This window comes from Stenella coeruleoalba (genome assembly GCF_951394435.1).
Source record: "Stenella coeruleoalba genome assembly, chromosome: 8".
Taxonomy (NCBI): Eukaryota; Metazoa; Chordata; class Mammalia; order Artiodactyla; family Delphinidae; genus Stenella; species Stenella coeruleoalba.
Genome location: NC_137154.1, coordinates 47,130,739 through 47,156,126, shown reverse-complemented (window position 1 = coordinate 47,156,126; position 25,388 = coordinate 47,130,739). Strand labels below are relative to the sequence as shown.

Sequence of the window (25,388 nt, the reverse complement as noted above, 5' to 3'; positions counted from 1 at the left end):
GACAGTAACACAATAATAGTGGGGGACTTTAACACCTCATTTACACCAATGGACAGATCATCCAAACAGAAAATGAATAAGGAAACACAAGCTTTAAATGACACAACAGACCAGATAGATTTAATTGATACTTATAGGAAATTCCATCCCAAAACAGCAGATTACACTTTCTTCTCAAGTGCGCATGGAACATTCTCCAGGATAGATAACATCCTGGGTCACAAATCAAGCCTCAGTAAATTTAAGAAAATTGAAATCCTATCAAGCATCTTTTCTGACCATAACGCTATGAGATTAGAAATCAATTACAGGGGGAAAACACAAACACATGGAGGTTACACAATACATTACTAAATAACCAAGAGATCACTGAAGAAGTCAAAAAGGAAATAAAAAAATACGTAGAGAAAAATGACAATGATAACACGATGATCCAAAACCTATGGGCTGCAGCAACAGCAGTTCTAAGAGGGAAGTTTATAGCAATACAAGCCTACCTCAAGAAACAAGAAAAATCTCAAACAAACAATCTAACCTTACACCTAAAGGAACCAGAGAAAGAAGAACAAACAAAACTCAAAGTTAGCAGAAGGAAAGAAATCATAAAGATCAGAGCAGAAATAAATGAAATAGAAACAAAGAAAACAACAGCAAAGATCAATAAAACTAAAAGCTCGTTCTTTGAGAAGAAAAACAAAATTGATAAACCATTAGCCAAACTCATCAAGAAAAAGAGACACAGGACTCAAATCAATAAAATTAGAAATGAAAAAGCAGAAGTTACAACAGACACTGCAGAGATACAAAGCATCCTAAGAGACTACTACAAGCAACTCTACGCCAATAAAATGGACAACGTGAAAGAAATGGACAAATTCTTAGAGAGGTATAACCTTCTAAGACTGAACCAGGAAGAAACAGAAAATATGAACAGACCAATCACAAGTAATGAAATTGAAACTGTGATTAAAAATCTTCCAACAAACAAAAGTCCAGGACCAGATGGCTTCACAGGTGAATTCTATCAAACATTTAGAGAAGAGCTAACACCCATCATTCTCAAACTCTTCCAAAAACTGCGGAGGAAGGAACACTCCCAAACTCATTCTATGAGGCCACCATCACCCTGATACCAAAACCAGACAGAGATACTACAAAAAAATAAAATTACAGACCAATATCACTCATGAATATAGATGCAAAAATCCTCAACAGAATACTAACAAACAGAATCCAACAATACATTAAAAGGATCATACACCATGATCAAGTGGGATTTATCCCAGGGATGCAAGTATTCTTCAATATACGCAAAACAATCAATGTGATACACCATATTAACAAATTAAAGAATAAAAACCATATGATCATCTCAACAGATGCAGAAAAAGCTTCTGACAAAATTCAACACGCATTTATGATAAAAACTCTCCAGTAAGTGAGCATAGAGGGAACCTACTTCAACATAATAAAAGAAATATATGACAAACCCACAGCAAACATCACTCTCAATGGTGAAAAACTGAAAGCATTTCCTCTAAGATCAGGAACAAGACAAGGATGTCCACTCTTGCCACTATTATTCAACATAGTATTGGAAGTCCTAGCCATGGCAATCCGAGACAAAAAAGAAATAAAAGGAATACAAATAGGGAAACAAGTAAAACTGTCACTGTTTGACAATGACATTATACTATACATAGAAAATCCTAAAAATATCACCAGAAAACTACTAGAACTAATCAATGAATTTAGTAAGGTTGCAGGATACAAAATTAATGCACAGAAATCTCTTGCATTCTTACACACTACCAACAAAAGATCAGAAAGAGAAATGAAGGAAACAATCTCATTTACCATCGCAACAAAAAGAATAAATACCTAGGAATAAACCTACCTAAGGAGGGAAAAGACCTGTACTCAGAAAACTATAAAATACTGGTGAAAGAAATCAAAGATAACATAAACAGATGGAGAGATATACCATGCTCCTGGATTGGAAGAATCAGTATTGTGAAAATGACTATACTACCCAAAGCAATCTACAGGCTCAATGCAATCCCTGTCAAATTACCCATGGCATTTTTCACAGAACTAGAACAAGAAATTTTGCAATTTGTATGGAAACACAAAAGACCCCGAATAGCCAAAGCACTCTTAAAAAAGAAAAACAGAGATGGAGGAATCAGGCTCCCTGACTTCAGACTATACTACAAAGCTACAGTAATCAAGACAGTATGGTACTGGCACAAAAATATAGATCAATGGAACAGGATAGAAAGCCCTAAGATAAACTCACGTACATATGGTCACCTTTGATAAAGGAGGCAACAGTATACAATGGAGAAAATACAGCCTCTTCAATAACAGGATAGTGGTGTGGTGCTGGGAAAACTGGACAGCTACATGTAAAAGAATGAAATTAGAACACTCCCTAACACCATACACAAAAATAAACTCAAAATGGATTTAAGACCTAAATGTAAGGCCAGACACTATAAAACTCTTAGAGGAAGACATAGGCAGAACACTCTATGACATAAAACACAGCAAGATCCTTTTTGATCCACCTCCTAGAGTAAGGGAAATAGAAACAAAAATAAACAAATGGGACCTAATGTAACTTAAAAGCTTTTGCACAGCAAAGGAAACCATGAACAAGACAAAAAGACAACCCTCAGAATGGGAGAAAATATCTGCAAATGAACCAACTGACAAAGGATTAATCTCCAAAATACACAAGCAGTTCATGCAGCTCAATATCAAAAAAACAAACAATCCAATCCAAAAATGGTAGGAAGACCTAAATAGACATTTCTCCAAAGAAGACATACAGATGGCCAAGAGGCACATGAAAAGATGCTCAACATCACTAATTATTAGAGAAATGCATATCAAATCCACAACGAGGTATCACCTCACACCAGTCAGAACGGCCATCATCAAAAAATCTACAGATAAATGCTGGAGAGAGTGTGGAGAAAAGAGAACCCTCCTGCACTGTTGGTGAGAATGTAAATTGATACGGCCACTGTGGAGAACAGTATGGAGGTTCCTTAAAAAACTAAAAATAGAACTACCATATGACCCAGCAATCCCACTACTGAGCATATACCCTGAGAAGACCATAATTCAAAAAGATACATGCACCCCAATGTTCATTGCAGCACTATTTATAATAGCCAGGACATAAAAGCAACCTAAATGTCCATCAACAGATGAATGGATAAAGAAGATGTGGCACATATATGCAATGGAATATTACTCAACCATAAAAAGGAATGAAATTGAGTTATTTGTAGTGAGGTGGATGGACCTAGAATTTGTCATACAGAGTGAAATAAGTCAGAAAGAGAAAGACAAATACTGTATGCTAACACATATATATGGAATTTTAAAAAACGGTACTGACAAACCTAGTGGCTGGGCAGGAATAAAGATGCAGACGTAGAGAACGGACTTGAGGGCACAGCGGGGGAAGGGGAAGCTGGGATGAAGTGAGAGAGTAGCATTGACATATATACACTACCCAATGTAAAATAGATGGCTAGTGGGAAGCTGCTGCGTAGCACAAGGAGATCAACTTTATGCTTTCTGACGACCTAGAGGGATGGGAGAGGGAGGGTGGGAGGAGGCTCATGAGGGAGGGGATATGGGGATATATATATATATATATATATATATATATATATATATATATATACACACACACACACACACACATACATACATATAGCTGATTCACTTTGTTGTACAGGAGAAACTAACAGAACAGTGTAAAGCATTTATACTCCAATAAAGATGTGAAAAAAAAACCTTGAGACAAATGAAAAGGGAAATGCAACTTAGGATATGCAGCTGAAGCAGTACCAAAAAGGAAGTTTAGAGTGATAAATATCACATTAAAAAAGAAGAAAAATTTAAAATAAACAACCTGACTTTACATCCCATGGAACTAGAAAAAGAAGAAAAAACTAAACCCAAGCAGAAGGCAGGAAAAAATAAAAATCATAGCAGATGACTTTCAATACTCCCTGAAAGGAGTTCAGGGTGGAGAGGAGAAATGAGGCACTCTGTGCTCTGGAAAGAACTGGGTGAACAGGTCTTCAGATAGTTAGATATTTTCAGGAGTCGATTTTATGAGCCCAATTCTTATATCTCCTCATAACTAGAAAAGCACTAAAATCCTTCATGATGACGTCTGCTCCTCATGACTAGCAGAAACCGTCTGCAAAAAAATGTGTGCTTCATTGCATGTACCGCCCTTTCACCAAATTCACATATATACTGACCTTTCCCCCCAGTCTCTTCGGAGCAGTTTCTCAGAGCTATCTGAAATGCTGTCTCCTGGGCCATAGTCCTCACTTTGTCCCAAATAAAACATAACTCATAACTCAAAAAAAATTAATTAATTAAAGATCATAGCAGAAATAGAGAATAGAAAAATAATTTAAAAAATCTACAAAATTAAGAGTTGTATTTTAAAAAATAAACAAAATAGAGAAATCTGTAGCTAGACTAGGGAAAAAAGAGGGCTCAATAAATAAAATCATAAATGAAAGAAGAAACTTCCCTGGTGGTGCAGTGGTTAAGAATCCGCCTGCCGATGCAGGGGACACGGGTTTGATCCCTGGTCCAGGAAGATCCCACATGCAGTAGAGCAACTAAGCCCGTGCACCACAACTACTGAGCCTGTGCTCTAGAGCCCACAAGCCACAACTACTGAAGCCCACACACCTAGAGCCCGTGCTCCACAACAAGAGAAGCCACTGCAATGAGAAGCCCACACACCGCAACTAAGAGTAGCCCCGCTCGCCGAACTAGAGAAAGCCCATGCACAGCAACGAAGACCCAATGCAGCCAAAAATAAATAAATTTATTTAAAAAAAAGTGGACGCCTCAGAAATAAAAGGTATTATAAGGGATTACACAAACAATTATGTGTGAACAAATTGGATAACCTAGAAAAAATACATAAATGCTAGAAACATACAACTTATCAAGACTGAATCAAGAATAAAGTTAAAATAGAACTATCATATGATCTAGCAATCCCATTTCTGGATATATACCTGAAGGAAATGAAAACATCATCTCAAAGAGATACATGCACTCCCATGTTTATTGCAGCAGTATTCACAATATCCAAGACATGGAAATAACCTAAGTGTCCATCAACAGATAAATGGATAAAGAAAATATTGTACATATATATATATATATATATATATATACACACACACACACATATATATCATAATGTATACATACACAAACACAATGGAATATTACTCAGCCATAAAAAAGCTATCCTGCCTCATGTGACAACATGGATGGACTTTGAGGGCATTAAGCTAAGTGAAATAAGTCAGACAGAGAAAGCCAAGTACTGTATGTTCTCACTTATATGTGGAATCTTAAAAATCCAAAATCATAGAAATAGAGGGTACAATAGAGGCTGTCAGGCTCTGCGGGTGGGGAAACAGTGAGATGTTTGTCAAAGGGTACAAACTTCCACCTATAAGATGAATAAGTTCTGGGGATCTAATGTGGAGCATAGTGACTTTAGTAAACGATACTGTATTATATACTTGAAAGTTGTCAAGAAGGCAGATCTTAAATGTTCTCATCACATACACACACAAAAAGATAATTATGTACGGGGAGGGAGGTGCTAATTAACCATATTGTGGTAATCATTTTGCAATATATATGTGCATCAAAACATCACATTGTATTCCTTAAAGTTAATTATGTTACAGGTCAATAATACCTCAATAAATTTGGGGGAAAAAAAAGAGAAAAAGAAAGCCTGAACAGACCAATGACATATAAAGAGATTAAATCAGTAATCAAGAACCTTCCAACAAAGAAAAGCCAAAGATAATGTGGCTTCATGGGTGAATTCTACCACACATTCAAAGAAGAATTATACTAATTCTTCTTAAACTCTTCCAAAAATAGAAGCAGTGTGACCACCTTCAAACTCATTTTATAAGTTCAGCATCACCTCAATAGCAAAGCCATACAAGACACTACAGGAGTCATCTTCTTCATGATCATCCTAATGACCATATCTGGAAATCTCAGAGTAAGCTTGTCCTTAGCCAGGGCAATTAGGCAAGAAAAAAAAAAAAAGGTGTACAAATCAGGAAAAATTGTCCCTGTTTGCAGACAACATAATTTTATATAGAGAAAGCTGGAAAGTCCATCAAAAAATTGCTTGAACTAATAAACAAATTCAATAAAGTTGCAAGATACAAAATCAACACATAAAAATCATTTTCATTACTCTACAATAACAGTGAACTATCTGAAAAGGAAATGAGGAAACAATCTCATTTACTATAATACCAAAAAGAAGAAAATACCCAGGAATAAACTTAACTAAGGAAATGAAAGACGTGTATACTGGAAACTGCAAAATATTGGTAAAAGAAATTAAACAAGACTCAAACATTAAAACATCCTGTGTTCTTGGGTTGGAAGACTTAATATTGCTAAAATATCCATTCTACCCAAAGCAGATTCAATATATCCGTATCAAAGTCCCAACAGAATTTTTTACAGAAATAGAAAAAACAATTCTAAAATTCATATGGAACCACAAAGAACCCCAAATAGCCAAAATAATCTTGAGAAAAAAGGACAAAGCTGTAGTCCTCACACTTCCTGATTCCCAAATATATTACAAAGTTACAGTAATTAAAACAGTATGGTACTGGCATAAAGACACAATACAGACCAATGAATAGAATAGTGAACCAAAAATAAACGTATGCATATACAGTCAACTAATTTTTGACAAAGGCTTCAAGAATACCCAGTGGGCAAAGGATAGTCTCTTCAATAAATAGTGCTGGGAATACTGGATATCCCTAGAGAATAAAATTGACAATTATCTTACACTATACAAAAAAATCAACTCAAAATGGATTAAAGACTTAAACGTAAGACCTAAAACTGTAAGAGTAAAACTCCTGGAAGAAAACATAGGGAAAAGGATTCATGTCATTGGTTTTGGCAATGATTTCTTTGATACCAAACCAAAAGCACAGGCAACAAAAACAAAAGCACAGGCAACAAAAATTCACTGACTACAGCCACATTTCAGAAATGCCACAAATTTTCACAACCATATTAGTCATGTTGATCTAATAATCAACTTCAAGGATAGTAAAATGTTATGTTTTACAATTTAATTAAACCGAAATTTTCACTTTTTTCCATTTAACTAAAAAAATTAATGGAACCTGAGGGTATTTAGAAAATATTTTACTTATACACTTTTACATAATCATGTTTACATGCTATTTCTCTGCCCCAGTAGATGTACACATGTAATTTCTCTATCCCAAGTGATTCTCAATGAAGTTTTCCAAAACAAGTGAAGTAATTAATTTGTAATTACAAGTGAAATAGGTGATTTTGGCCTTATCCTAAATGACAACCTCACTTAAATATGCCTTTGCTGTACAGCAACAATTCCTTGGAGACTATCACTAGTGTTGCAGTGGATGTATCACTAGTTCATACTTGTTCATTTTTAAGGATACAGACATATTTGATTCTCTTCTATGTACCAGAAATTACAAGTGGTTATTTCAAGCAAACTATTAGTAATTGAGCATTTATTTGTTGTGTTAACAGTGCTTGGAGTTATCACCCACATCATGTAATTTAACCCAAGAATCACATGAGGTATGTATTATCTCCTTTTTACAGGTAAGGAAAAAGAAGAGCAAACATTTCTTGTAACTTGCCTATGATTTCACAGACAGCAAGAAGCAGAGCTAGAAACTGATCCTAGGTCTGCATGGCTCCAAAGTCCATGGTATTCTGCATGTCACTTTGCCTTCCACGCTGGTACTCATATCCAACTTTGAAAACATTTGTGTGTTTCATACATCTATTTTCTTTAAAGATATAAAATTCGTTTCAGGTTTGGGTCTTTGTCTAGTTAAAAAAGCCAGAACTTGATAATTCATATACATAATCCTAGTACCATTCATACTATAACACACCATTGTCATGATTCACATGTAACACTGAGTAGAATGTGCATGGTCACTGACAGTATGTATGTATGTTTTCTTAATTCTTAAGATAGAGTTTCTTGAAAAAACAAATTATTCATAAGAATATGTTGATCTTTAAATTAGAGGAGTCATGGGGATGACTGAAGGTAACTAACACATTCTCACCTGCCCCTGATCATGTGATCTATTTTGAAGTAAGGGAGCATTATTCTGAAATACTAATCTTTCTTTCAGTCTAATTTCCTACTTTCCTTGCTGGCTACCTCTATTCCTACCTCCATAACTACCCCTTCCTCCCATCCTCATCATATGCCCCTACTTCTTATTTCTATATAGTTGCTTAATAGAACTGAAGAAACCAAAACTTAACTAACCCAAGTCCCAAAATATTTCAGTTCACTTTGCATTTAATCCTCGCCCATAAAAATATGCAGACTCTTCTTATTGTTTCATACAATCCCGTAAATATGAAAAGGTATGGTATAGAAGGTAAGTCCTGGAAGATTCTGCAAAATATCCACGATGTTTATCTCATCAAAACAGTAAAAATTCGATTTGCCTTCCATCTTGAACATGGACACCTTCTTGCCCCCGCTATCAAATATTATAACTAAGGATGTGATATTTTTTATTCCCGGAAAAAGATCAAGTAAGAAAGAGATGTCAAAGTCAACATCATATTTTTTGGCCCAATCAGTTGCATAAATGGAGATAGCATTTACTAAGGCAGACATTACTGAATAGAGGCACATTTGGGATGGGGCTGGAAAATCAAGAGCTGGTCTTTCTTTGAAAATGTAGGTTATTTACAGTTCATGTTATTACAATCGATACTGCTGTAAACATTCTTTTACATATCGCCCATGCACATGAGTAAGATTTATACAGCTTCTTCTGTGTTATCTGGGTTGGATCTTCTAATTGTCAAACAGAGGAATCATAATCTTTGCTTTGGCTTAAATAAAGTAAAAATAAATAAAGAGTATATAGATAGGAGTAAAATAGCTGAGTCCTAAGGTAATCAAGTCTTCAGTTTCAACATTTTCATGGAAATTGAAAAGAAAATTTATATGCACAAAGTATTCTATAAGTGAGGCAAATTTACCATTTAACTTATTTATAAGGTTATATTTAGGTTATGTTTAGGTATATAAATGCGGGGTCATTTCAGTCAATTTAGTCTCCTCTGGTTCTGATTTCACTAGGCACTGTTAAATGAATAGATGGAGACTGCAAACCATACAACAGTGACAGAGTTCATTATTTTGGGATTAACAGGTAATCCCAAACTATGTGTCATCTTTTTTGAGATTTTTCTAGGAGTTTATACAGTTACCGTAGTGGGAAATATTAGCATAATCATCTTAATCCGAAGTAGCCCACAGCTTCCCATGCCTATGTACCTTTCCCTCAGCCATTTGGCCTTTGTAGCCATTGGGTACTCCACATCAGTCACACCAATCATGCTGATGAGTTTCTGAAGAGAGAGAACTGCCATCCCAGTCACTGGCTGTATAGCTCAGCTTGGCTCTGATGTCACCTTTGGGACTACAGAGTGCTTCCTGCTGGCCACCATTGCCTACCATCACTACGGGTCCATTTGCTCTCGCCTGCTCTACTCCACCCACATGTCCCCAGTGGTCTGCTTCTTCCTGTTGGAGGCCTCCTACTTGGGTGGATGCATAAATGCTTCTTCATTTACAGGCTGTTTGATGAATCTCTCCTTCCGAGGACCAAATAAAACGAACCATTTTTTCTGTGACCTCTTCCCACTCTTGAAGCTTTCTTGTGGCCATGTTTCTATTGCTGAAATATCTCCTTGCCATCTCTTCTGCATCAGTCCTCATAAGCACACTATTAACCATAATCGTGTCCTACAGCTACATCCTCCACTCAATCCTGAAGATGCACTTTACTGAGGGGAGGAAGAAGGCCTTCTCTACCTGCATTTCCCACCACACTGCAGTCACTTTGTTTCACGGGACAGTTTTGTTTGTTTATGTAATGCCCAAATCGAGCTATTCAGCTGATCAGGTCAAAGTGGCATCTGTAATCTACATAGTGGTGGTTCCCATGCTGAACCCCCTCATCTGCAGTCTGAGGAACAAGGAGGTGAAAGAGGCTATGAGAAACTAATGGCTAGAGCATATTGGTTTTCCTGAATTAAATCAGATATGAATCTATAAATAACAAACCATTAATTTGGGGAACATTTTTGATGGATATTTTAATGGTATTTATCATTAACTTTATCACTTTTATAGTGATAAGCTCCCATAAATATAAAAATCCAATGTTTACTTCTATTTATAAAGTGTATCATTAACATGGATGTCTGCTTGGTTCAAATTAAATATAGAATTTTCAAGTTAAGAATACCTTTGGAGGGCTTCCCTGGTGGTGCAGTGGTTGAGAGTCCGTCTGCCGATGCAGGGGACACGGGTTCGTGCCCCAGTCCGGGAAGATCCCACATGCCATGGAGCGGCTGGGCCCGTGAGCCATGGCCGCTGAGCCTGCGCGTCCGGAGCCTGTGCTCCGCAACGGGAGAGGCCACAATAGTGAGAGGCCCACGTACCAAAAAAAAAAAAAAAAAAAAAAAAGAATACCTTTGGAAAATAATTTCTACTTAAAATTCCATTTACCAATGATAGAGCCCTATTTAAATGGAGAGAGATCTCAACCAAAGATCAAATTTGCTTGAATACCATCTTGTAAAATAACATTCAGGAAAGAAACTTCTCCCCAACAATGTATAATAGGTGACGATATTGACAAGTCAGCAGTTAAGGGTACTTCCTTTAAAGGTACTGCCCTCCCTTGGTCAATGGATATTTCAACTTTTGGAAACATAGATGTTAGTGTCAGAAAAGCTTTTATTTATTTTTACTTTATTTAAGCCAAAGCAAAGATTATGATTCCTCTGTTTGACAATTAAAAGATCCAACACAGATAACACAGAAGAAGCTGTATAAATTTCAGCTGACTCCTCTCATAGGTGGTCTTACCAGATGAATACTAGAGTAGGATTTTGGACGCTGACATTTCTTTGGAGTGGGAGGCTGGGATGTTGGGACTTTCTTTTAACAACAGTCGAAAGGTAGGAAATATGAAATTTTGTTTTAGGCAAAGAATATCCACCACACACTTTGTACTGCTTCTCAAGGAGTTGTCCACTGTCACTACTTCTTCCACTGTCCTTTTTGAAGGTGCTTATGATCCAATTTGGTTATAGCAATTGTCTCTAAATTGATTCCCTTCCTCTTGTACTCCGTTCACAATGCTTATGATTAATATTTTAGCTAGTATATTTTATTTCTAGCATATTAATAATGTCAGACAAATTCTGAGACCGTTTGGAAGGATCACTTTACAAGCTGACTTCCTATTCCTGGGCTCTTCACTGACCAGATCAAGGAAATTTTCTGCCTGGAAGCCTCTTTGTGGGATTTCTCTGGTCCTGTTTCCCCATTCATACTTCTTACATCAATTACAGGCCTATAACCCCACCAGTGCAATAATTCTGGGGCAACAGCCAGCACAGACATTGTCCCCTGCAAAGAGAAGGAACTCAAAGGTATGACCTCAGTCTTGGAAAGGGCCATCTTAGAGTTCTGGTGGGTGCTCTGCACTCTGGTGGTTGATGTTTTTTATTGACTGTTTCTAGCAGTCTTCCTCTTTACATTTCCCACTATTTCTTGCTTTTCACGAGCTTATCCTTAGCCCTCTGCCTTTCTCTCCATCCCCCATGGTCTTCTTGGGTGAGCTCATCTTCTCCCATGAGCTCAGCTGCCACTTGTGTGGTGACAGTATCCCTATCTCCAAATACAACCTTCCTTGGAGGACAGATGAACTTCTTCACTGGCCTTTTCCTCAAGACTCTCGAACTCGTTGTGCCCTCACTGAAGTTTTTATATTTCTCCCCAAACTATTCCTTCCCTTCTGTTCCTTTCTCAATAAATGGCAACTCTTTTTTAAAAAAATAAATTTATTTTTATTTATTTATTTTTGGCTGTGTTGGGTCTTTGTTGCTGTGTGTGGGCTTTCTTTAGTTGTGGTGAGCGGGGGCTACTCTTTGTTGTGGTGCGTGTGCTTCTCATTGCAGTGTCTTCTCTTATTGTGGAGCACAGGCTCTGGAGCACAGGCTCAGTAGTTGTGGTGCACGGGCTTAGTTGCTTCGTGGCATGTGGTATCTTCCCGGACCAGGGACTGAACCCATGTCTCCTGCATTGGCAGGCAGATTCTTAACCACTGCACCACCAGGGAAGTCCCAATAAATGGCAAATCTTTGTGAGGTTTAGTACTCCAACAAATTTGGGGTAACCCTCACTGCACACCCATCAAAATGGTCTACTCCCCTCCATCCCTTTCCTTCTCTCAGATGAAATACATGTCACACGTTGACCTCCTCCTTATCTATTTTGTGTAGGCACATAAATAGTCCCCAACTGATTGTGATAAATCCACTCATTTTTCCTTTTTATTTCCACTCTAAGGGAATTCAAATAATTCAATCACCCAGATGTAGGGAGTGAGGTGTGGCACTATTACGGTCTTTATTGGAGAGGATATACATTGCCATTCTTTTTCTAGAACTTCCAAGATTGCCAGCAAACCACTAGAATCTAAGCAAGAAGCATAGAGCAGATCCCACAGCCCTCAGAGAGAACCAACCGGCCGACAACTTCATCTTAACTTTCAGCCTCCAGAACTGCGAGACAATACGTTTCTGTTGTTTAAGCCACCTACTTTGTGGTACTTTTGTTATAGCTGCCCTCACAAACTAATACAATTGCATAGCTAGTTTTCCCTTCAAAATCTACCATCAGCTAATTTAATCCTAGAGGAATAGGAAGTGCAAGTTTAGAAATATGTCAGGAATGTTATGCTAACGGATGTCGCTCCAAAAGGGGAAAAAAGAATATTAGGAGTGGTACAAAGTATCTTCCCTAAACAGTGTGTCAAAAACTAAGGATCAAGAACACCCCTGTGGGGACAATAAAAAACTCCCTTTGTAAGATTTTTTGGGGGAAGTTCCCTACTTACTATGGATTATACATTGTTACATAGAAGGTAGGATTTGATTGGGGAAATTTTAAAAGATCCTGAACTGTTGTGATATTAAAGGATTCTTAGTCTATATAAATTTCAGGAAGATTTTCTTCTTCTGAAATGGACTGGGACTTATGAAGTCACTGACATTTCCCAGATTCTCTAAAATACTCACTCTGTAGTGGAGTGCTGGAGAAGACTGAAAGCAAAGGGGCAAGAGGTCATTTCTCGGGGGTGAGGAAATCATTGTATATTGTGATTCGGTTGGTGGTTATACTTGTCAAAAGTCATCAACCTGTATATTTAAATTGTTCATATGTAAATTATACTTCAATAAAGTTGCTATTTTAGAAGGTATTACAAGAGAGTACTCTTTCCTTTTCCCATTTTAATCTGAGTCTATAGGAAGCGGTGATAGTATCATCATCTACCTACCCATGTAAGCCAATTGAGTTTCTTAATTATTTCTCAAAGATGTTCCCTTACCTAGTGTACCTTCTCTAGTTTCCTATATATTTATTCTTTTTGGTGACCTTCATTCCTTTCTTTAAACCTTATACCTATATCAGCATTGATTTTACTTCTGCTTTAAAAAACACTTTATTACTTCTTCTTTTAATGCAGGTTTGCTTGTGATGCATTTTAACAGATTTTTTTAATCATAAAAAAGGTCTTGGGCTTCCCTGCTGGCGCAGTGGTTGAGAGTCCACCTGCCAATGCAGGGGACACGGGTTCGTGCCCCGGTCTGGGAAGATCCCACACGACGCGGAGCGGCTGGGCCCGTGAGCCATGGCCGCTGAGCCTGCGCGTCCGGAGCCTGTGCTCCGCAACGGGAGAGGCCACAGCGGTGAGAGGCCCGCGTACCGCAAAAAAAAAAAAAAAAAAGGTCTTTATTTATTTTTAACATTTTTATTGGAGTATAATTGCTTTACAATGGTGTGTTAGTTTCTGCTTTATAACAAAGTGAATCAGTTATACATATACATATGTTCCCATATCTCTTCCCTCTTGCGTCTCCCTCCCTCCCACCCTCCCTATCCCACCCCTCTAGGTGGTCACAAAGCATCGAGCTGATCTCCCTGTGCTATGCAGCTGCTTCCCACTAGCTTATCTATTCTATGTTTGGTAGTGTATATCTGTCCATGCCACTCTCTCACTTTGTCACAGCCTACCCTTCCCCCTCCCCACATCCTCAAGTCCATTCTCTAGTAGGTCTGCGTCTCCATTCCCGTCTTACCCCTAGGTTCTTTAAAAAAGGTCTTTATTGCACCTTCATTTTTGAGAGATATCTCTATTTTAGGTAGAATTCTAGGTTACTAGTAAAAAAAATCTTTGAGCACTTTTAAGATTTAATTTTCTTGCTTCCATCAATACTTTCCAAAACTCAGCTATTAGTCATTTGATTTTTTTTGAAGGGAATATGTCTTTTACTTCTCCTCTGGAAGCTTTTAACATTTTTCTTTTGTTTTGGGCTTCCTGTAGTCTTTTTATGATTTCCTTGAGTGTGGTTTTTCTTATACTTATCATGTTTGGAATCTGCAAAGTTTCTTGAATTTGTAGCTCATGGTCCTTCATCAGTTTGGAAAATTATCATTGAATATTTCTTCAGAAATTTCTCTTTTTTCTAGAAGTTCATTACACATATGTTAGATCTTTTCATAATTTCTTATACAGCTCTCACATTCTTTTTGTATTTTTGATGATTTTTTGTCTTGTAATGTGTATGTTTTCTACTAACGTACCTTTCAGTTTACTAATCATCTTTTCTGCTGTGTCCAATCTACTATTAACCCAACAGCTGAATTCCTAATTTATTTTGTTTTTCATTTTTAGGATTTAAACTTGATTCCTTTTCTTTTTGTATTCATTTCTGTGGTGTGACTCTTCATATTATTCCCCTATTTTTCTTAGATGTATTATTAATATTTATTTAATATTTAAGTACCTGGTTTTTATGCATTTGGTCCTATCTTGTGGCATATCTTATCTTTTTTTTTAATTGATGAGCAATGTGGATAAAAAATTTTAGAGGTTCTAGATGAGATTATCTTCTTCCGCACTGTTTTCAATTTTATTCTAGCAGAAAAATAAAGCACTGGCTTGATCCCTTTGAGGAAATGAAAATAGAGTGCCCAAAGGGGTCATTCACACATAAAAAAAGAACTGATGCCTCCATGTACAGTATAACTCCTAAACTTACATCCTAATAGAATGTGGTGGTTGGGTGTTGTACTTTGTTGGGGATAATCTATTTCTGGTTTGACCTTATTTCTAGGATGCAGCAATTCCTCCTAAGGTGTAGTACTGCAGGACTCTCAAATAAAAGCATAAGGTGTTGTGGGGCCCTCTACCTTAAACAGCCTATCTATCAAACCAGCAATGCAAAATGCCAAAATCTCTGCTAAGATCGTCAGGCTCTCACAGGCTGATTTCCACTTGGTGTTTGATATCTCAACAGCCCAAGTGCAACTTGGGAGTAGTCAAATTCCATAATGAGGAATTATATGTAGAATTTCAGGCTCACTTCTCTATAGCTTTTTCCTCTACAGGATCTTGGCCTCACAAGTCTTAGGTGTCTTTGACCTCAAAGTTCTATGTACTTACCCTACCTCACTGCCAAAAGCCCCAGGCTGTGTCTTTTTGCTCAGTCTCTATTCCTCATAATATCATTTGGCAAATGCATTTATTAGTGAGGCTCAAGAAAAGCTTTACCAGAGAAATGACATATAAACTGAGACATAAGGAAAAAAAGAGTTAACTGGTCATTGAGAGCTGGTAATGCAGTTGCAGAAACTTTGGTGGGTGGGTAAAAGTAGTGATGTGGGAGGTTGAACTAATTATCCTTAGCTCAAAGTACAGTGTCTGGTACACAGCAAGCATTCAACAAATGTCTGTTGGTTAAACATTAACTCTAATTCAATGAATATTTATTTAGTGTCTCTTTTATTTCTAGCATGAGGTTATGAACTGAGGAAACAAAGTTAAATAGGTTATGTGCTTTTCTTTCAAGAAGTTCACAACAAAGAAATGTTTCTTAAAAATACAATGGTTTCCATTCAAGCGGTATGAATAAAGTGCTAGTTGACATGTTCTTTTAACCTTTAAAACAATTTTAAGATGTTTTAATTTTTTTAATAAAATTTATGATTTAAAGTTTTCAGCATGATTTTCTTTTTTTTTTCAGTACACGGGCCTCTCACTGTTGTGGGCTCTCCCGTTGCGGAGCACAGGCTCCGGACGCGCAGGCTCAGCGGCCATGGCTCACGGGCTCAGCTGCTCCGCGGCATGTGGGATCTTCCCGGACCGGGTCACGAACCCGTGTCCCCTGCATCAGGAGGCGGACTCTCAACCACTGCGCCACCAGGGAAGCCCCAGCATGATGTTTTGACATACATACACATAAGTGAAGTGATAAATATAACCAAGCTAACATACCCATCTACTCACATCTCTATCATTTTTAGGTGTGATAAGAGTAACTTAAGTTTACTCTTAGAAAATATCCAGTATAAAATACAGTATTATCAACTACAGTTATAATGCTCTACATTCGATCTCTAGAACTTATTCGTCCTATGTAACTAACTTTGTACCCTTTGACCAGCATCTCCCCATTCCCTTCATTTCCCCAACTCTGGTAACTACCATTCTATTCTCTGCTTCTATGAACCTGACTTTCTCAGATTTCACTTATAAGTGAGCTCATGCAGTATTTTTCCTTCTGTGTCTGGCTTACTTCATTTAGCACAATGTCTCCAGGTGCACCTACGATGTCACAAATGGCAAGAGTTCCTTCTTTCTTTTTTTTTTTTTTTTTTTTCACGTGGTGTTTAAATCTGTTTAATTCTTTATAGGGGCTTTTTTTTTTTAACATCTTTATTGGGGTATAATTGCTTTACAATGGTGTGTTAGTTTCTGCTTTATAACAAAGTGAATCAGTCATACATAAACATATGTTCCCATATGTCTTCCCTCTTGCGTCTCCCTCCCTCCTACCCTCCCTATCCCACCCCTCCAGGCTGTCACAAAGCACCGAGCCAATATCCCTGTGCCATGCGGCTGCTTCCCACTAGCTATCTACCTTACTACGTTTGTTAGTGTGTATATGCCCATGACTCTCTCTCGTCCTGTCACAGCTCACCCTTCCCCCTCCCCATAACCTCAAGTCCGTTCTCTAGGAGGTCTGCGTCTTTATTCCTGCTTTACCCCTAGGTTCTTCATGACATTTTTTTCTTAAATTCCATATATATGTGTTAGCATACGGTATTTGTCTTTTTCTTTCTAACTTACTTCACTCTGTATGACAGACTCTAGGTCTATCCACCTCATTACAAATAGCTCAATTTCGTTTCTTTTTATGGAACATCAGCTAAAAACCGTTTTACAAAATAAAAAAAACTACTGGATTCATACAAAGATGACTGAGTAGAGGCAAGCAAGATTCAACCTAACTAGTATTTGACCAACTCTGTTGTGTCTGAACCGTAAGAGCTCCACGGAAGAAAGAAAATGCCAAGTAGCACATCAAACCTTTGGGCCACAACCAAAACACAGCATCTTTTCAAACAGAAGCAGTAGCCGAACACTGCCCACCTGGATATGTTCAAGGATGCTGACGACAATCGCACCTGCTGCCTCGGCACCGCTGATCCACACCAAGGAGGAAAAGCACACACAACTGCTTTTCAGCACACCGACGTTCCACACACAAGTTAGTTTATTAAGCCCGCAGGTTCCTTTTCATCAGAGGACATTCGCAAGGCCATGACTTCCCCCGGCTCCCCACCGCCCTTGCGGCAGACTGGACGTGCACGGCCCCGTGCTGAGTCGCGCACACCCCTCCTGGCTCCACGCCGGCGCACTCTCCTGGAGAACTGAGGGCGGTGCCCTGGGCTCTTCCGGCCAGATCTGTCCGGAAGCCAGTCCTAGAGTGACAGGAGCCACACCTGCAGGTCTGTCCCACTGACCGGCCGCAGAGGACCAAGCTGGGCCCACGGACCTCGGTCTGGACCGTGTCGGCTGGTCATTCTTGCCTAGGGTCATAGGCCAACAGCCTGTCCTTCCTGTGCTGAACAACAAGTGGTCGGCCCAGAATCAGCGCAGGAAAAGCTGGCTGCCGTTATTACTGTTGCCAGTACTGGTGGTGCAGTGGTTAAGAACCCGCCTGCCGATGCAGGGGACATGGGTTCGAGGCCTGGTCCGGGAAGATCCCACATGCTTTCCTGCTCATCACTGCACCAGCGGGTCACTCCCACCTGCTGCCGTCACACACCTGGCAACCTCGTGTTCCAGGGCCAGCCAAGAACTGAGACCCCAGCAGGCCCCTAGTTCCCAGCAGGCAAACTCCCCACTAAACTACTGCTGCCTATAGCCGTGTTCTCGAGGCTTCAGAGCCGGGAAGGTGCGGAAAGCATAGCAATCCGCGGCGCCCCCAGCCCCGGCCCCACGACGCTACGCGGAGGCGCCGGAACCTCGCCGCACCCACCCCCGCCAACACAAGGGACCTCTGCGCCCGCCTATCCCGCGGACCCGGGCGCACATTCTACCATCGCGACCCACGATGGAGACGCGGGGGGTCGGGGTTCGGCCGGCGGCGGGCGCTGGGGCGGGCGGGGACCCGGGCCCGGAACCCCAGCCCGCAACCCCACCGTCCCTGTAGCCCGGAAAGCCCTTCTTTCTTAATGGCTGAATAATATTTCATAGTGTATATATTCTACATCTACTGACACAATCATGTGGTTGTTATTTTTCATTCTATTAATATGGTGTATCACACTGATTGATTTTCATATGTTAAACCAACCTTGCATCACAAGGATAAATACCATTTGGTCAAAATTTTGAGTCTTAAAATAATGAATGAAATTAAAAGTTTAGATAATTACATGAGGACGCAGAGACTTTTACACTAAACAAGGACATTTGTGAAAATGGAATGGTGAAGTTTATGAAATGGTTGGTCAGAGAACCTCTAGCCAAACTTTAATTCAATGTTGAGCCAAGAATGAGAACTGTAGACCCAATAGGCTCCGACACCACCTATAGTCAATGAAGCCATGATCTGAATCTCAGCTGCAAGCCTTTTGGGAGCTCTCTTCGCCAGTATTCACTTATTCACAACTCTCAGCTTCATCTCTTTGAAATTCTCTTTGTTTGCTGGGGTTTCTCCTATATGTTTTACGTTCATTCTGGAAATCTCCTTTCTATTCCACACATCAACTTTTCCCAGAGTACACGCTCCACCTCTCCATCTTAACTAAACCTAGTTGTCCGAGGAGGGCACATAGGCTTCTCAGCAATATTGAAGAGAAGCTGCTCACTCCTATTCTACAGATATCTGCACACAATGTCGACATTCTCCCAGCTCCTTACCATATTTCTAAATCATTTACTGGCAATCTGCATGACAAAACATTTTACTCATTGACACAAATACTATCCAGATATGAAACAATATACTGTTGTTTTCAGAGTCTTTTACTGACCACCCAGTTTCTTCTCATTTATTAAAGACTTTGCCACCAGCCCCTTGATTCTTTCTCCCATCTCGGTCCCTCACTCCTGCCACAGCATTGGTAACATCCCTCACCATATGGATTTGCCATTAGACAATGTGACCTCAAAATGCCAAGCCCTCCCTACAGCATCTCCCTAAGTAGCCACGTGAGAACCTTACGACAATGGCCTCGATGAGATTCAGTTATTTATAGCACCTTCCACCTCTGTGGTTTTCATAAATTCCAAGCTATTTATCTTTGTCTATGCTGTAACTCAAACAGCATTTGAATTATTTGTTTTTTGTGGAAGTTCATTTTGAAACCATCTAGTCTACTCCTTTGTTGGGGGTTGGAAAGAATAGCTCTTTGACAGACGTCTATATTATTCCTGGAATTTGGTATGTTAAAAATGCATATTTCTTCTGCAGTAACTTTCATCATTTTTTTTTCAGAAATTCATCCATTCCCATCTAGTTTCCATGTTTCTTTGAATAGAGTTAAACAGGTATTTTCTTAAAATGTTTTGAGGGTGGGATAGGGAGGGTGGGAGGGAGGGAGACGCAAGAGGGAAGAGATATGGGAACATATGTATATGTATAGCTGATTCACTTTGTTATAAAGCAGAAACTAACACACCATTGTAAAGCAATTATACTCCAATAAAGATGTTAAAAAATTTTTTTTAATTAAAAAATAAAAAACGTTTTGAAATTTCTCTGCATTGTGGTCTTTCACTCATTTCAAAGCTAAATTTGTGTTTGTGCTTTCTCTTTTTTTGATTAAGTAAATCAGTGATCTTTCTCTTTCCCCGCCTTCTCTCTCTGTCTCTCTCTCCCTCTCTCTTTCCTTCTTTCTTCTTTTCCTTTTTAATATAATTTTCTTCCTTCTCCAAAGGAAACCAAAATTATGAAAATAGAGTATTCTAAAACATTTTTGATACATTTACTACATACATATGTGCATGTGTGTATGCATGTATGTGTATATCTGTATATGTACATATATATGTAATAATATTTTAGAATATTTTATTTCCTTTTAAAATATTTTAAAACTACATCTGGTTTCATAGTAAGAAAGAAGTGAGACCAGAGCATATCAGGCAGTTAGAACACACTTTAATTGCTTTGTATACAAAGTGATGATTTTTATTGGAAGTACTCCACTTTCTCCACTTTCTCTACTTTATCAATGCTCTGTAAAAATTTTAAAAAGTGTTCAGAGCTCTTTTATTTACCATCTAGGGGAAAACCTACATATATTGCCTAGTACTTTCTTTAGGGATATTTTCATTTCTTTGTTTCTTAGACTGTAAAGGATGGGATTAAGCAGAGGTGTCAGTACTGTATATGTCACAGGCATCAGCGTATCTTCACGGAATGAGTCACTGTCCTTGGGTCTCAGATAGACAAAGCCAGCAAATCCATAGTGTATGCACACCACAGTGAGGTGGAAGGAGCAAGTGGAGAAGGCCTTATACCTCCCCTGGGCAGATGGCATCCTCATAACTATGGACCCAATGAAGACACAGGAAATCATAATGAAAATAAAGCTCCCCACCAAAACAAAGGCAGAGAAGGCAAGAAGAACCATTTTCTGGAAAAAGGTGTAATCCCAGCAAGGGAGACTACAGACGTAATGTCACAAAAAAAGTGCTTGACGGTGCTGGAGTCACAGGACGACAAGTTGAATACTACAAGGACAACGCACAGTGACACCACAATCCCAGTAACACAAGAAGCTGTCATGAGCTGGAAGCAGATCTTTTGGGTCATCAAGATGGTGTAGTGCAGCGGGTTGTGAATAGCAGTGTAATGGTCATAGGACATGGCAGCCAAGAGTAAGCAGCTGTTAGCTCCCAAGCCAAAGAAGAAAAACATCTGTGTGCCACGCTCAGAAAAGAAATGGTCTTGCTTTCTGATAGCAAGTCCACTAGCATGCGGGGGGTGATTACCATAGTGGTACAGGTTTCTGAAAAGGACAAACCACAGAGGAAAAAGTACGTGGGGGTGTGAAGATTGTGACTGAGCTTGATGGCCACCATTATGGACACATCTGCAACTAGGATGGTCACATGGGAGAAGAAAATCATCACGAAGGAGAGATCTTGCCCGTCTGGGAAACTGGAAAATCCCCACAGAAGGAATATGCTCACTGTGGTATGATTGTCCATCCTCCTGGTGCACATAACAACTCTCCTCCAAAGGTGCAGAGGTTCTTGGGGTCAAGACTCTGATAAGATTGTAGAAAGCACTGATGTCACCTGGCCTTTAATCGAGGACATTGACAGACAACTCTTAATGAGAAAGCCTGAGAAATGGAAGTTAAATGTACCTAGTTGAATTCCAGGTCAGGACTCAGAGTGATGAAGAAAAAGATTCTCATAGGAGAATGTATGTAAATGCCATAGAGTAGCCCCAAATATATTCTGGGAACCCCCTAATTTATCACCCCTTTCTATCTTCTACAGTCAGAAACTGAATGAATGAGGGAAATATGAAAAAAAAAAGTTCATTTTCTCACCTACAGGAGTATGAGGAGTAAAGGGCATACAATGTTTATGTGTGGTCTAATCACAGCCTGGCATACATACGTACTTAACAATGTTGAATGAATCAATACTAACTTAAGGAGAAGTAAAGAAAATTTTTCGAATGGCTTCCAAACATTCTTGGAAAATAATTCTATCCTCAGAGGTGCTCTCCAGAAGGCAGTGGCTGCTTGGCTGACAATTATGCCAATGACTTAATAAGAGAATTTACCATTTTGAAATTTGTACTATTTTCTGTACATAACAATGAGTTGAAGTGGAGTTTTTCAATAATTGTCTGTCATTCAGGCAGATCTTGGAAGCAAAATGGTTATGGATAGACTATTCTCATCCTGGATGGCTCATCTGGTTCATGATGTTCTGATCAATTCTTGAGCTTTTCAGGAAAACTTCCAGGATAAATCTAGCTGATATACTGGTGGACAGGACTTCTTTGCAGCACAGCTCTTTTAAGAACTCAACTTCCTCAGGTCGTTTTCATCCACTGTTAAAATTATCCACTCTGTGTTTGAGATGACAGCATGAAAGTAACATACAGAGTTTCCAAACAATACATAGCTTGGTTTCAGGCACTAGGGAATGAAAGGAAAACAGTGAGAAGACATTGGTGTGGAGTTGTAGGGTGGGGAAAGACTGGTAGAGACAACACTGGAAAGTATTTTGTAGGATCCACAAAGCTTGAAGAAAAGAGAAAATATACCTTTATCTGGAAAGTCTGTGTGTTCTTTATGTACTGAAATACTGGAAAAAATTTACAAGGCAGTGATGCAGGTAACCAGTATTTATTCAAAATCTGAAATATACTGGACAATACGCTGTGTGTTTGATAGAATTTTCTCACTAGGTTTCTCCCAACAATTCTGTGTGGTAGGTATTTCAATCCTGATGCTACAAACATTGAAACCAAGGTACAGGGTGCTTAACTGACTATGCAAAGTCAATGAATTAATTCCAAAAATATTTATTTAATGTCTATGATGTATTAGTCAATTCTCTGATGGGAAATATAACATGTGATAAGACACATATGACCTTTCCTATCTCAGACTGAGAAAAATGCCATGAAGAGAATTAAAGGAAAGTGGTATGAGAGTGTGGGACTAGGTGGCTACTTCCAATTGTAGAGTCAGGAAAGCCTTTTCTATGGAACTGATACTTACTTTGCGACTAGAATTGATAAGAATGCACCATATAAGATCTAGGGGTAAAACATGACACTTGCAGGAAACACTACTGCAAAGACCCCATGGTGGGAATGAGCTTGACATACTTACAGAATATCGAGATAGCCAATGTAATCAGACCATCTCTCTCATTTAAAATTTCTCTTAAATACCTTACGAGATAAATAAAAGTATTGTGTTCATGTTTGAAATAAGGAAACTATGGCTTAGGGAGTTACTTAATTTGTGAAGGTGATAAAGTTTGTTAAAGGAGGAGCTGGTATTTATACCCAGGCAGAGTCACTTGGGAGAAGACCTTCTTAACTAGTAAAGTTAAAGTGTCCCTGCAAGTGCAAGTGCCCTAGCATGGCATTCAAGGTTTACCTGTCCATCTCATCTTCTGCCACCAACCTCCCCTACATGGAAAGCATCCCATCATCTCCCAAGCATGGAAGGCCCCTTGGTGGCTCTCCTACTGTGCACACATTGTTTCTCTATTTGCAGTGTTCTTCCCCCCTGCTTCTTAAACCACAGTCTTTGTTTCAAACCCAGTTTAAATGTCACCTCCCTAAATGTAAATTGGTGCAACCACTGGGGAAAACAGTATAGAAGTTTCTCAAAAGACTAAAAATAGAACAGCCATATGACCCAACAATTCCATTCCTGGGTATAAAACCCAAAAAAACCCCAAAACGCTAATTCAAAAAGACACATGCACTCCAGTGTTCATAGTATTATTTACTATTCCCAAGGTATGGAAGAAAGCTAAGTATCCATCAACAGATGAATGGAAACACACATGTATACACACCATATATATATATATATACACACACACACACACACACACACACACACACACAAATGGAATACTACTCATCCACAAAAAAGAATGAAATTTTGCCATCTGCAGCAACATGGATGGATTTTGAGAACGTTATGTTAACTGAAATAATTCAGACAGAGAAAGACAAATACTGTATGATATTACTTATATGTGGAATCTGAAAATACAACACTGTAGTGAATAAAACAAAAAAGAAGCTGACTTACAGATATAGAGAACAAACTAGTGGTTACCAGTACAGAGAGAGAAGGGAGGCGGGGCAATAAAGGGGTAAGGGAAAAAGGCTTATTATGGGATTATACAAAATCACGTGTGTGAAACTTTTAAAATTGAAAAGCACTATAGAATTTAAAGAATCTTCCATTCAATAAAATAATTTCATTACACATATATATGTTACAGAAAAAATACAGTTTCATCTTGATTGCTTTTGAATTTTATTAAAATGGAATTCTACAAAAAAAAAGTCATCTTCCTAAAAAATCATCTTCAATCACTCTGATTGAGTTAATGAGTTCTGTGTTCATATCTGATTGTATTAGGATGACATTTTAACATATCTATCTGACTTCTATACTAGTCAGAGCAGAGGGCTATTTTACCATTTCGTATCCTACCTGCAGCAAAATACGGTAAATATAAAGGTTTATGTCATGAGAGTTCAGTGAGTAAATGGAGTGCCATCTTCCCCCAGGAAGCTTCCCTTGTTTTCTTTCTAGATGCACTAATTATTTCCAATTAAATTGTTTTCTCTGTCATTTAGTTAAATGGGACATGTACTAAATGTTGTTCACTGTCTCTTTCAATACATTTCAAGACCCATTAAGATATAGCCACATCACCTAGCAATGTGATAGTATCAATACATACCAATAGCACTTACAACAAACCCACAGCTAATATAACACTCGAGGCTGAAAAGCTGAAAGCCTTCCCACTAAATTCTAGAACAAAACAACGATGCCCACTCTCATCTCTTCTATTCAACTTAGTATTGGAAGTTCTAACCACAGCAATTAGAAAAAGAAATAAAAGGTACCCCAATTGGAAGGGAAGAGGTAAAACTGTCACTGTATGCAGATGACATGATACTCTATAGAAACCCTAAAGACTCCACATAAAAACTATTAGAACTAATAAATGAATTCAGCAAGGTAGCAGGAACAAGATTAATATGCAGAAAACTTGCATTTCTTTATACTAACAATGAAATATCAGAAAGTAAAAAAAAAATCCCATTTA

At 38.6% G+C, this 25,388-nt stretch overlaps 2 protein-coding genes and 1 pseudogene across 11 annotated transcripts in view; 1 reads left to right on the top strand and 2 right to left on the bottom strand.

Moving 5' to 3' along the window:
* Positions 1-25,388, bottom strand: part of OVCH2 (ovochymase 2) — a 200,445-nt gene that overhangs the window by 75,898 nt on the left and 99,159 nt on the right. The gene's annotated exons all lie outside the window — the stretch shown is intronic.
* LOC307191010 (olfactory receptor 5P4-like) lies at positions 9,263-10,201 on the top strand (the record flags this gene model as incomplete). Its single annotated transcript, XM_079930585.1, is given in 4 exon segments — positions 9,263-9,517; positions 9,521-9,859; positions 9,861-10,164; positions 10,167-10,201. Coding segments are annotated over 4 exon segments (933 nt in total).
* Positions 20,693-21,758, bottom strand: LOC307190611 (olfactory receptor 10T2-like; annotated as a pseudogene). Its single transcript has one exon. The product of its transcript is annotated as an olfactory receptor 10T2-like (transcript).